Source organism: Theobroma cacao, chromosome 3, assembly GCF_000208745.1.
Source record: "Theobroma cacao cultivar B97-61/B2 chromosome 3, Criollo_cocoa_genome_V2, whole genome shotgun sequence".
In the NCBI taxonomy this organism is placed as follows: Eukaryota; Viridiplantae; Streptophyta; class Magnoliopsida; order Malvales; family Malvaceae; genus Theobroma; species Theobroma cacao.
The window spans coordinates 3,539,910-3,553,615 of record NC_030852.1 but is presented as its reverse complement, the minus strand read 5'-3'; the positions used below and the strand labels follow the sequence as shown (position 1 = coordinate 3,553,615).

Below are 13,706 nucleotides of genomic sequence, written 5' to 3'. Positions count from 1 at the left end.
TGAGAAGAGAGGGAGATTGATTGAGAGATGAGGTATTTTTTGAGAGGGTAATGTTGGGATTATTTTTAATAGATGAGGACATTTTGGAAATAAAAAAAACTCTTCTAAAAAGCTGACATGTTTTTAAAGAAGAGAAAAGAAAGTTCCTAGAGCTTTTCCCCTTTTTTTTGATTTTTTTTAAAAAAAAACTGATTTTTTTAAAAACATCTCATAATCTTATTTGGCCTGACTTTTGTTTTTAAGATATAGATAAATTGAAAAAAAAAAACCGAGCCAAATAGGCACTAAAAATAAGCTCAAAAGGCTTAAAATTAATTTAAGTTAATTATAAAACAATGACCTTAACTTACATGATTTTTAAAAATATGTAAATATGACTATGGACAAAATGAGATATCTATTGTTTTCATGAAATTAAAGATTAGTTTTCTTGAATCACGTATATTGTTGGAGTTCTTTGTGTTTCTTTTCTTATTTTGAGATTCTTAATTGTTTGTGTCATGATTTTGATCAATCTAATTTTTTACTTGATTAATATTGATCATGTTTCACTGCTAATGTTGTTTGGATTAAGATTTAAATGGCAATAAAGAGGATGCATAATCAATTAGGAAGAGTAATTGTAAAGGACATAAATAGTTCACTTGAAATTAAAACATGGAAAAGGGGTAAGAGGTATGCCTGGGTTTAAATAACACTAATATTAGCTTGGCTTCATATTCAAGGCTTGAAGCAAAAGAATACCCCAGCCTCAAGGGATGCTTTTATTCATATTCTTGGACAGGGACAAAGTGAAGGGAATAAGAACGTCATCACTCAAGGTATGTTTTACCTTGGGTCCATGCTCTAGACTAGATCAAAATGATTATATATTGACATGACTCAAAATCATTTCCAATTTCATTGCCTTGTCGTTACAGAGTTAAAGTTTCGTCTACCATTACGTAGTTGTTGCCATAACAGTTGGACATGGCAACGAACACTTCCTTGAGTGGAAGCGGTCACCAGAAATCATCACAAGACGAGTCTCATTTAGTAGCAGGTCAACAACAGCCGCCAGAAATCACTCCAGGTTATTCACCCATCTCTCTTGCTGTCTCTATGAAGTTGCTGAGATTACATAAGAGGCCATCTTTGGCTTGAATTTACATTTTTATCTCTGAAATTTCGTTTTTAATCTTCCACTTCCGCAGCAGTTGAAGGGGCTGAATTCCAGTCAGTAGCAGTTGAACCGAGTGCGTCAGGTCATATCTCTCTCTTTTTCCTGCACATTAGGAAATGTTATTATAGCTTGTCTACCAGTTGTGGAGATTTGAACTCTATCCTACTCTTAAAACCAAAATGTCAACCAACTAGCATGCAGATACCCAGTTAAGATTCTATACTTACTTCACTAATATTATAATTGGGATGAAACATCATGGGGCAAAATAAATATCATGATTAGCCAAGCCATTTTCTTTTGCAACAGAGCACTGAGCGGCTTCATTACCCTCTCCGTAACATGTATAATGACAAAAGCACTCTTGAAAATGTCTCATTCTTACTTTTGCTTCAGCAATGATTGTACCTACAGAAGTTGTTCATCTGGAAGCTGTAGCTTTGTGGCATCACCCTTCAAAATAATAGGAGTTGATCCCATCTCAGCCACAAAATCAAAGGCTTGGTAGCTGAATGCTACTCTTCAATACATGAAAAAGCTTTTTTGAAAAATAAATCGTCCTGTGTGTTGGACATAAGTTGCATGTGCCTCAATTATGTCTAGGTAAACGACCAACCTCATGTCAATCGATGCTGAAGCAGCTACACTAACACGCCCACTCATCTTGAGCTATTCCTTTCTACTCCAATTTGATTAAAGCACCATCGAAATTCACCTTGTAGACATAAGGTGGTGTTTGGGAGCCTGGGACCATGTTACCCTCTGTTTTGGGCTCTGGTTTCTTTACAAAGTTTGAGCCTTATGGTAGTCCTCCAAATGATTGAAACAAAAAATAACTACCTCTTCTATGCCTCTCCTCTTCTCATTTTCTAGATTTGTCTGCTTGTTTTATTATCTTCATTTCTATATTTAGGGTTCTATAGGTAAGTCTCTTTAGGTAATCTATTTGGAAATTTAATTATATATATCAACATTAAAGTTTTTAAAAATTGTCAAATGAATTTATATAATTGCATATATCCACTTAACTATAAATAAAGAATTGTAAGTTACCGTATTAACATTTTTTTGTGAAAGGCATTAAAGTTGATTTTATTAAAGTTGATTTTTTTAAAGAATTGTAAGTTTACCGCATTTTGATAAATACTGTATTAAGGCTTAAATGCAAATTCAAGTTTTTTTTTTTTTTTTACATAAATGCAAATTCAAGTTTGAAGTTTGAAAACTTCACCATCACTTATAATAGTTTTATTTTGAAAACACATTTTGGTCATAATAGTTTTAGTTTTATGTTTATGCACATTTGGGTCAATAGTAATAAGAATCACCATAATTCCTTGTACGTGATACTATGTTCAATATTTATATATCTATTGAAAAGCATCAAGTAAGATTTCATTACTTTAGAAAATATACAAAATACTACCACATGCAGTAATGGAGCAAGGAGCCATTAACAAAACATGCCCTGTCATGGCTTCCTCTGGGTGCTGAAAACATTTAAAAAATGCATCTGGTTGCCAAATAGGATCAAAATATACCCCAAAAAACTGAAATTGTGTAGTTACTGTGGGTGCTGCCAATCTCCTTTTAGCAGCTGAAATTGTGTAATTACTGACTGTTGTCAAAGCTAGTTTTGATGCCAAAAGGAGTCTTTTACCATCAAGTATGTATAAGACTCTACATGACATTCAAGCTTTCGCTATCAATAAAATACCATCTTTCAAAAAGAAAAACAAAAAACTAGCCCCTGAAACAAAGAGTCTACTCCCAGGCTTTACAGAAAGAGCCCGGGACCAGGTTATGATCACCCCATTGCATCCAAATAGCCTCATACTGCCATGGATACCGCCAAAGCTAGACCCACATGTACAACATGTGTCCTACTTCTAAACTAATCCCAAATCTAAAGTTCCTCAACGTAAGCCTTCTTGGGCCACGTAGAATAAAAGGCACAAAGGTCAAAAGCAGTCCACTCCACCACAGATATCGAGATCCCACAAGCCCACCGACACCCTGCTTCCAACGAAACTCAGGCTGTAGCCCAAACAAGTAGCCATCCTTAGCCAACAATTTTCTCAAGGTAGAATGGTGATCTCGTAACATAGGACACGGTTTCATGAGCCATTCACAAACAAGCAAGCCTTCGAGAGGTAGACCCACCATTTCAAAACTTTTCGCAAAATCTATAACAGCCACATTCCGGTGTCCATTGACAGCAGTACCTGCAATGATGGTCTCATTTGAGACGACCTGCGACCATGAAGTTAAGTCCCACCGGCTTTCCACCTTACCGCTGCATTAAAAAACCAGGGAAAGCTGCGCAGAGCAAAATATACACTCAAGCCATGCCATTGTGTCATATTTTCCATAAACTATGGTTCCTGTGTTTTCCTCTCTTTTTTTCTTTTCCTTCATCTCTTTCTTCTCTTTTACTTTTTCTTTTTTAATTTTTATTTTAGAATTTTTCCTAATGCTGTTTTCCATCTATACATCAAAAAACCTAAGTGTTTGAACTTAGTATCCCGAATCCTCCTTTTCTCCTAGTCTGTTTTGACAGCACCCTAACCACCTCCGTCTCCAAACTCCCCCTCCCATGTTCAGCAGCACTGTGATCGACTCTCATCACACCAGCAAACCTTCCACATCACCATGGCTATGTTGTATTTTTTTTTTAACTTTGCTTAATAGTTAGAGACACACGTCTGAAATTTTTTAGCTAAATATAAGGGAGAATAGAAAAATAATTTATTACATGCTTCGATTATTTATCTCCTCAAATTTGAAAGACAATAAATACTATAATGCAGGGATCGAGATTCCTTCACGCAATCTTCTTTTGACCTTGCACCAGAATATCTCTAGTGGTGACATAGTTTCCGTGAACAAGTTCCTTAACGACTACTCCTTTCCATTAAATGCTGAATTTTTGCACTATAGATCTGTTCTTCATGCGGCAATTATTCTTGGTCAGTTGAAGATTTTTAAGTTATTGGTAAGCTTTGCGTCAGACGAAGACCTTCAATTAGCAGATCATAATGGTAATACAGCCATGAGCTTTGCTGCTATGCATGGCAATACTGAGATTGCAGAATACTTGTTTAAAAGGAACAAAAAGTTGGTTACTACTGTAAATTTGAGCGGATCTACTCCAGTTTTGCTGGCATGTACAGGAGGCCACAAGGATACACTTGGCTATCTATACTCCGTGACTCCGATTGATTTCCTACTCTCAGAAAATAAAATTCATGGATCCAGGTTACTCAATGCTTGTTTTCTGTGCAAACAATTTGGTAAGTGTCGTAAACTCCATATATAGTAACTAAAATTGAGAACTATTAATCGTTTCAATTTTATTATCATTTAAAACGAGATCAATCACTCACAATGACACATGATAGTTGACAAAAAGCATTCTCCTTTTTTAAAATTCGTGATGCTTGTTACATCACTTATATTTAAACATGGTTTATGGTAAGTTAATTATTAAATAAATTTAAAAGTGAGATACATCAATTCATGGTTGAATTAACTAATGTATAAATAAGATTTACATTAACTATTGATATATTAAGTGAGCAAAATTTTTGGGATCACTAGTATTTTCGTTTTAGTACTTTGATGTTATTAGAATTCTAACATATCATATACAATTTTTCTGTGTGTCATCAGATGTTGCTTTCGATCTAATCCGACAATGTCCGGCCATAAGCTTAAATATTGATATCAATTACATTCCACTTGTTGGGCTTGCTACTGAAAAATCCTTGTATCTCAGTGGAAGTAGGCTTGCATTTTGGCAACGATGGATCTATTATTGTAAGATCAATCCCTTTTCTTATTCTGTAAAATATTAAATTTGATTTCGAATTAAGAATAATATTAATCTATTAGTTATTGTCAAAACAAAACAAAAACAAAATTTGTAATTCCAACTGGAAGAGTAATTTGTAAAGGAGATAGATAGTTCAATTGAAAATAAAACATGAGAAAGGGGATGAGATATGCCCAGGTTTAAATATACTAATATTAGCTTCATATTCAAGGCTTGAAGGAAAACAAACCACCTGCCTCCACTTATGCTTTTACTTATATTTCTGGACGGAGACAGAGCGAAGGGAACAAGAGCGTCATTACGCAAGGTATGTTTCTGCCATAAAAAAGGAACAATGCATCAAATAAGAAAACTAATTTTGCTGCTATTTTCCTTAGAACTATTCTTTTTAAAAAATTTAAGGTATGTTTCTGCCAATTTTTTTGCTGTTTTCCTTGGAATTAATTTTTCTTCAGCAGCATTGTCTAAATCATATGGGTTTGTATTGCAGTTGCGAAGCAGCTACTCGGATTGGGCTCAAATCTTCTAAATATGTTTGGTTCGTATGTCAATTAATCTCACTTAGAGTGTAAATGTGCCCAGTCTGGTCCGTCGCCTGTTAGCACCTTAATTCCCCAAGCCCAAGCTCAACCATCTATTTAAATTAGATTTATTGTTAATAATTCAAAAATATGATATTTTAGATTAAAGTATATTATTTATTTAACATAACAATATTCTGAATTCGGGTTCAAAACTCATCCGGATCGAGCCAAGCTCACAAACTCGATGGATAACTTGTTTCATGAGAATCTCTATCTCACGTAAAACCTAAAGCTTATTGTTATTATTATTATTATTATTATTAGAGTAAACTAATTGCACCATTGACTCTATAATTTAATTTGTATATATCATATGTGTTCTCATAGTTGGAATCATACATTTTTGTTTTTAAACTTATAATCTGTTATAAAAAGAAATCATTTCATCAATTTAACTGTCAACTTACTCAACGATAAATATGTGTTGCTTAAGTGTAATATTTCTCAATTGAAAAGTTAATGAGAAAATTAATGATTAAATTGTTTTATATAAATTAAAAATTTTGAATTTCAAAAAGAAAATATAAATTAAAAGATTTAAAGAGAAGATGTAAAGTTTGAAATTATAAAGAGGAAATACATGCAGTTTATAATTATTATTATTATTATTTTCGCAAGTTTTCGAGAAACCATTTATCTTCTTTTCTACAGCTTTATAATTATTATAAAGCTTAGACTTATGCATCCTGATTTGATGCAGGAATTAAACAAATATATGATTTAAAGTCGGATCATGCCAATGCCATGGAACTTTTACGCAGGATTGCCAAATATTTATCTACTCTTGATAAAGCACAAATCCTCGAAGGTGCAGTGCGGTACGCAATGATTAGAGCTGCCAAGTTCGGGGTAACGGAGTTTATAATTGAGATGTGGAAAGCCAATCCAGATGTAATGTCGTTCACTGACGATCATGGTAGAAACATATTCATGATTGCAGCCATATACCGTCAAGAGAAAGTTTTTAGCCTCATTTGTGGGATTCCTGCTTTGACGGGGCAAGTCCTTCCTTATGTGGATATTTATGGCAATGCCTTATTACATTTGGCAGCGGAGTTGGGTCCTGATTCTGAAGCTAAGCTTACGCAAATATCAGGTGCAGCTCTGCAGATGCAAAGAGAATTACAGTGGTTTAAGGTATTCATCTTTCTTCTTATACTTTACGTAGCTTATAATTACTATTATTATTAACTGAGTCATGCATAGGCTAACTGAGTCGGCAACCCCAAAATATAATTAAAAGTTAATAATTTCACTAACAGTCCGAATATTATTATTATCTTTGATCGGTTGGTTAAAAGTTTAATTTCATTAATATTAGACCATTAGAATCAAACAGAAATTACACCCATAAAGAGTTTCTACCGCCAAGCTGGCATAGCGTAAATCATAGCCATCAACTCCTAGCTTCGCCTGAGAGTTTGCAAAGAAATTAGCTTCCCTGAGAGCATGTTGGAAAATCACCTTCTCGATGTTTTTCTGTAACCTCTCATTCTCTAAGAAAATCTTCAAGTATTCCCACGGCCTCACCAATTCTTTGTTACCCATGAAACCCCAATCAGAGTCAGATTAAATAAATCTAATTTAGTTTTGATAGCAACCACCTCTGCATATATATAGTTTGAATCTTAGAACAATCCCAATGTACTGACTTTCACGCAAGATCCCAATACCTTATGTTCCACCAAGTCACCCCCATAACTGTACTTTAGCTGAACAAACTTAACTTCCAGTAACATAGCCCGAACCCGACTCAAAATTCCACAATGCAATGCCACCCCTTACTAGTCGACACAACCCATAAAAATTGTTTCGAGCAACCAAAAACATAACAATTACAAAGGTAAGGAGAAAGTGCAGAAATGGCTTAAAGTCTCACCCAAACAGAAACAAAAACATCAACCTGAGACTAAGACAACAAAGTCAGACCACAAATTCAAAACCGATCGAATCACCCAAACATAATAAAAATCAAAGCAGTAAATATCATACCATTCCACCGTCTCACTGCGACTTTTGCTTCACGATTTCCTCCATTATCTGTTGCTCCTCCTCAACATATTAGTCAACCCCAGCTGCTTCCCAATATTCCATGTATCCTTATACCCTCATTTCTTCTTGTAAAATCTCCACCAGAGAGTGAATCATTGGCAATCGGTGCACTAACTATCGATCCCCAAACTAAATAACCAAAGTATAATATATCCTAAACAGAGAATAAATCCTAAAAAGGCTCGTAAAGTGTCTTTTTCTTTTGGCTATCTGAAACACATCATAATTTAGTCTAACTATATTAGTGTGATTTGTAAAATAATTAATAGAAGTAGAAGTTTGAATATTTAATTGTACATTTTTGAACTTTAGATATCAAATCAAATATTTGATTATAATTAGACTATCAAAATTCAAAAAGTGTAATTAACTTACTTTCTAGTAAATAGCCTAGAATATATAAATTCAAGCAAGATTTGCACGGTGATGTCAATTAAGATTTGTAGTTTGTTCATGTCACAAAATAAGGGATCATTTTTGACTAAACTTTTTGAGTGAATTTCTTATACATAATTCCTTTCATAAATTAATAAAAAGTTAAGGAATTATATGTACAAGAAAAGAAGAAAATTTATGAAAGGAAAATGAGTCCTTTAATGTATGGGAGATCTCATGACATTAAATTTTTTCCATGATATTGATGAGAACATAAATTTTCATTCCTTGCATTCATTTTTTGTAGCTTAAAATTTGGTGCTATTATCACATATGTCAAAATAATCGAGCAAAATATGTACTCAATGAGGCATGTAAGGTTAAAATTTCATATTCAAATATAGAAATTAATTTTGACTTCAAATAATGAGATAGGTGAGAGAAGATTTATTAAATGGAAAAGGGTTCCATCACACTTTAATTGGACCTCAAATTCACATCTACAAAAAGAAAATAGTGAAGTTGAATATATACTCTGATGTAAATTATGAATGCAGGAGACGAAGAACATTCTGCCACAAGTGCATGCACGATATACAAATACTAATGTGAAAACTGCTCAAAACTTATTTGATGAAACCCACGTGTACTTGCGTAAACAAGGGGAGGAATGGATGAAGCAACTAGCAAGTTCATCAACAGTTGTGGGTACTCTTATAATGACAATTATGTTTGCCGCAGCGTTTTCTGTTCCTGGTGGTAATGACCAAAACAATGGTTTCCCCATATTCTTAACTAAAGGGCATAAGCATGAAGTTGCATTTATGATATTTATAATATCAGATGCCATTTCTCTCTTTGCTTCTTCTACTTCGGTGTTGATGTTTCTTGGCATTCTCACGACACGTTATGCAATGGAAGATTTCCTTACATCTTTACCAAACAAGTTGATTATTGGCCTTTCCACTCTCTTCATTTCTATAGCGACAATGATGGCAGCCTTTTGTGCTAGCTTGGTTATAATGTTACAAGGGCGATTGTGGATAATCATTCCAATCATTTTACTTGCAAGTATTCCAATCACTCTCTTCGCCTGGTTGCAGTTTCCTCTCCTTGTAGAAGTAATTGTTTCAACTTATGGAGCAGGAATCTTTGATAGGAAAATGAAGCCTTGGATCTAGTTAAATGTATTACCAGCATCGAGAGATAATTTGTTAAGCTTTGGCTTTAGCTAAATCTAGAAATGATGTATGTCTGTACAGTTTTCCTTTTTCTTTGCTTTTTATAAATTGTGTACTATTTTTCACTTGTGAATAGGTGTCTTATTTTTCTATTGCAATAAAATCATTTTTAAAAATACTTAAGGCAATAGTACTTTTATTATAAATTAATTCTACATAGTACAAATTATAATTACAATTATATAATTTATATTAATATATGTACAAATAGTAGAAATGATAATTAAACTTAAAAGATTTTTATCAATATACACATTCAGTACAAAAATCAAGTGAGACAAATAAAGAAGAAAAGTTAGATGAAACTTGAATTTAACCCCTGAAGATTTCATAACTTTTATTGTCATGAAAACAAGATCACACCGCCCAAAGACTAGTAATTTTTTTTTTGCTCGATCAAATATGAATTTTATTACGTATCAGTAAGATACAGAGTTAACATTGAAGTGTGGATCAGTGAGGCAAAGGAAACTATTCCCCTGTCCCGAAATTAAACAAAAGAAAACACACCCCAAGTAGCATTTCTAATTACATTGAATTGTCATAACACCTAACTGGATGTAACAACCAACATATCACACATCAACACATCAATTTTCTTATTCAAATTGTCCTAAGTACACGGCCTTGACAGCACAATGCATATATAAGAGGGAATATTGTTGAGATTAATATGGATGCCATAAAGCCAAAAACAGTGAGAATGCCTTTGTTGGTGTTGTGTGTCGATGAGTGATTTTAGTGTAATGCAATCTTTAATAACATAAAAATAATTTTACAAAATATTAGAGTTTTTTTTAGAAAGGGAATTCAAATTTAATTTTTATAATGAAGATAAATTAATATACCTATTATGGAATCAAATAATCAAGTAAGAAATTGTTTATATTTATTTCTTAACACCATAAATCTTTTACAATTAGGTATTTGGCTTATTAATAAGTATATATATCATCTACTCAAAAGATTTTTATCTTTTAAAGATTTTTTTCAATTTAGTTCCTAAACATCTTAATTTTGTTTAATTTAGTTCCTGTTTTATACATTTTTAGGATGAAATCACATGTTGTATTGCAACTTACAAATACATTGATGAATCAAGGATGGTTACATCCATCTGAAGACATGACAACATTGGAGGTGGTTGTTATGTTTCTTTGGACTTATGCACACAGCTAAACAAATTATAATGTTCAAGATAAATTTGAAAAATCGGGAGAGACTGTAAGTAGGAAGTTTGGTAAAGTGTTAGATAGTTTATGTTTACTGGCCAATAAAATTGTCAAGGCTTTAGATTTTCAATTTATAGAAGTTCCATCCAAAATTAAAAATGATCGTAGATATTGACTTTATTTTCAAGGGTGCATTGGTCGTATAAATGGATCACATGTTCTTGTTATTCTTCCTGCAAATGATCAAATTCGTTTTATTGGTCGCAAGGAATCTCCAACACACAATGTCATGTTAATGTGTAATTTTGACATGTTATTCTCTTTTGTGGTTGTTGGTTGGCCTGGCACTGCACATAACACCCTTTTTTTTTTTCAACTATGCGTGAAGAAATGAAAAAAGTGTTCCCTCACCTTCCAAAGGGTACAACTTATAATTTTAATGATATAAAGTTTGCCATTATATATATATATATATCTCTTGGATTGTTTTTAATGAACTAACATTGAAACCTTTAATTTTTTTTTTAAATAAATATTATGTAGTGGATGCTGGTTATCCTAACATGAAAGGGTACTTAGCACTTTGTAAAGGTGAAAGATATCACATTTTTGATTTTAGAGGTTGCAATCAGTCAAAAGGTGTAAAAGAAACATTCAACCATGCACATTCTTCATTAAGAAATGTCATTGAACGAATAATTGGAGTTTGGAAGTATAAGTTGCATATTTTATGCAATATGAAGCCATTTCCGTTGATAAAACCAGAAAAGATTATTGTTGCAATAATGACCCTTCATAATTACATTAGATAGTGTGGTGCTATAGATGTGAAGTTTGACAAATGTAATCGTAATCCTACTTATATTCTTGAGAGTTAAAAAGAAAGAAGTAATGATGGAGAAATGGGCTCATATACTTATAGAAGGGCATTGGATAATAGTTATATGAGCAGAGTTTGCAACCAAATAACTACTGGATTGATTGAAAATAGAAATTGTTGATATATAAACTATTTATGAATTATGTATTAATTATAAATTATTTGTGAATTTTTTTTATAATTTATTATTAATTATAAACTTTATGTTATATAAAAATACTTTTTATATTTTCAAAATTTTGTTTTAAATAAATAAAAAATAAAGTTAACTTTTTTCCATTTTGAACAAAAGAATTCATGATTAATAGAAAGTTATTTATTAAATACTCTTTATGGTAATTTTAACCAAAAAAAGAGCTTATATAAGTTGTTTTGTCAAACAATTTATATATAAAAAATAGTTTATAAAAAGTAAATTTACTAAACAGTTTTAGTTTAATTTTAAAAATAATTATTTTTTATAATAACTTCATAATAGCTTTTATGCTAAAAAAAGCCAGGTCATACAAGCTCTAAGGTTGAAATAAAAACATGTCTGTTTTGGTTTTTTTTTTTAGTTTAAAAGCTATTATGAAGCTTTATGAAAAATAATAACTTTTTAAAATTAAATTAAAATTATTTGATAAATTCACTTTTATAAGTTTTTTTTTATAAATAGGCTGTTTTGTAACTGTTTGGTAAATTTGTTTTTATAAGTTTTTTTAATGTTAAGTTGTTTGGCAAAACAACTTATATAAGCTTTAATTTTGATAAAAATTACTACAAAGGGTATTTAATAAATAACTTTATATAAGCTCTAATTTTTTTTTTAGTAGTCTTTGCAGAGAGAGGTAGATTGCGATTTGCTTTGGAGATGGGTGATTTGCAGAAAGAGTGAGAGGAGAGGGAGATTGATTGAGAGAGGAGGTATTTTTTGAGAAGGTAATGTTGGGATTATTTTTAATAGTGAGGATATTTTTGAAATAAAAAGAAAAATTCTCTTGAAAAGCTAACATGTTTTTAAAAGAAGAGAAAAAAAAAGTTCCTTGAGCTTTTCCCTTTTTTTTTTTTAAGATTTAAAAAAAATTGATTTTTTTAAGAACTTTTCAAAATCTTGTTTATCCTGACTTTCGTTTTTAAGATGTAAATAAAATGAAAAAAAACTACGAATCAAATAGGCACTAAAAATAAGTTCAAAAGGCTCAAAATTAATTCAAGTTATTTATAAAACAATGACCTTAATCTAAATTATTTTTAAAAATATGTAAATATGACTCTGGACAAAATGAGACATCTACTGTTTTCATGGAATTAAAGATAAGTTTTCTTAAATCACGTATATTGTTGGAGTTCTTTGAGTTTCTTTTCTTATTTTGAGATTCTTAATTGTTTATGTCATGATTTTGATCAATCTAATTTTTTACTTGATTAATTTTGATCATGTTTCACTGCTCATGTTGTTTGGATTAAGATTTTAATGACAACAAAGAAGATGCATATTGAAATTAAAACATGGAAAAGGGGTAAGGGATATGCCTGGGTTTAAATAACACTAATATTAGCTTCATATTGAAGGCTTGAAGCAAAAAAATACCCCAGCTTCAAGTGACGCTTTTATTCATATTCTTGGACAGGGACAAAGTGAAGGGAATAAGAACGTCATCACTCATGCTATGTTTTACCTTGACTCCATGCTCTAGACTAGATCAAAATTATTATATATTGACATGCTCAATATCATTTCCAATTTCATTGCCTTGTCTTTACAGAGTTAAAGTTTCGTCTACCATTACGTAGTTGTTGCCATAACAGTTTGGACATGGCAACGAACACTTCCTTGAGTGGGAGCGGTCACCAGAAAGCATCACAAGACGAGTCTCATTTAGTAGCAGGTCCACAACAGCCGCCAGAAATCACTCCAGGTTATTCACCCATCTTTCTCGCTCTCTCTATGAAGTTGCTGAGATTACATAAGAGGCCATCTTGGCTTGAATTTACTTTTTTACCACTCAACTTTCGTTTTTAATCATCCACTTCCGCAGCTGTTGAAGGGCCTGAATTCCAGTCAGTAATAGTTGAACCGAGTGCGTCAGGTTAGATCTCTCTCTTTTTCCAGCACATTAGGAAATGTTATTATAGCTTGTCTACCAGTTGTAGAGATTTGAACTCTATCCTACTCTTAAAACGAAAATGTCAACCAACTAACATGCAGTACCCAGTTAAGATTCTATACTTCACTAATATTATAATTGGGATGTGTAGACACTTAACTAAAAAAATTAAATTAAATTAAATTAAATAATTAATAAAAAATTAATAAAAAAAATAAAATTGGGGATGGCTGGGCGTACGCCCAGCCATCCCTTCGCCGTCCCATCCCCCACCCACTACGCGGGATGGGGGTTCTGGCCACCAACTCCAGGGGT

The 13,706-nt window shown here is 32.2% G+C and overlaps 1 protein-coding gene across 1 annotated transcript; it reads left to right on the top strand.

Moving 5' to 3' along the window:
* On the top strand, nucleotides 730-9,189 carry LOC18507069. Its single transcript, XM_018116999.1, has 9 exons — nucleotides 730-821; nucleotides 921-1,072; nucleotides 1,194-1,244; nucleotides 3,973-4,455; nucleotides 4,835-4,981; nucleotides 5,209-5,304; nucleotides 5,488-5,535; nucleotides 6,282-6,718; nucleotides 8,566-9,189. The coding sequence occupies exons 2-9, from the start codon at nucleotides 970-972 to the stop codon at nucleotides 9,187-9,189; spliced, it is 1,989 nt and encodes a 662-aa protein (XP_017972488.1). The 5' UTR covers nucleotides 730-821; nucleotides 921-969.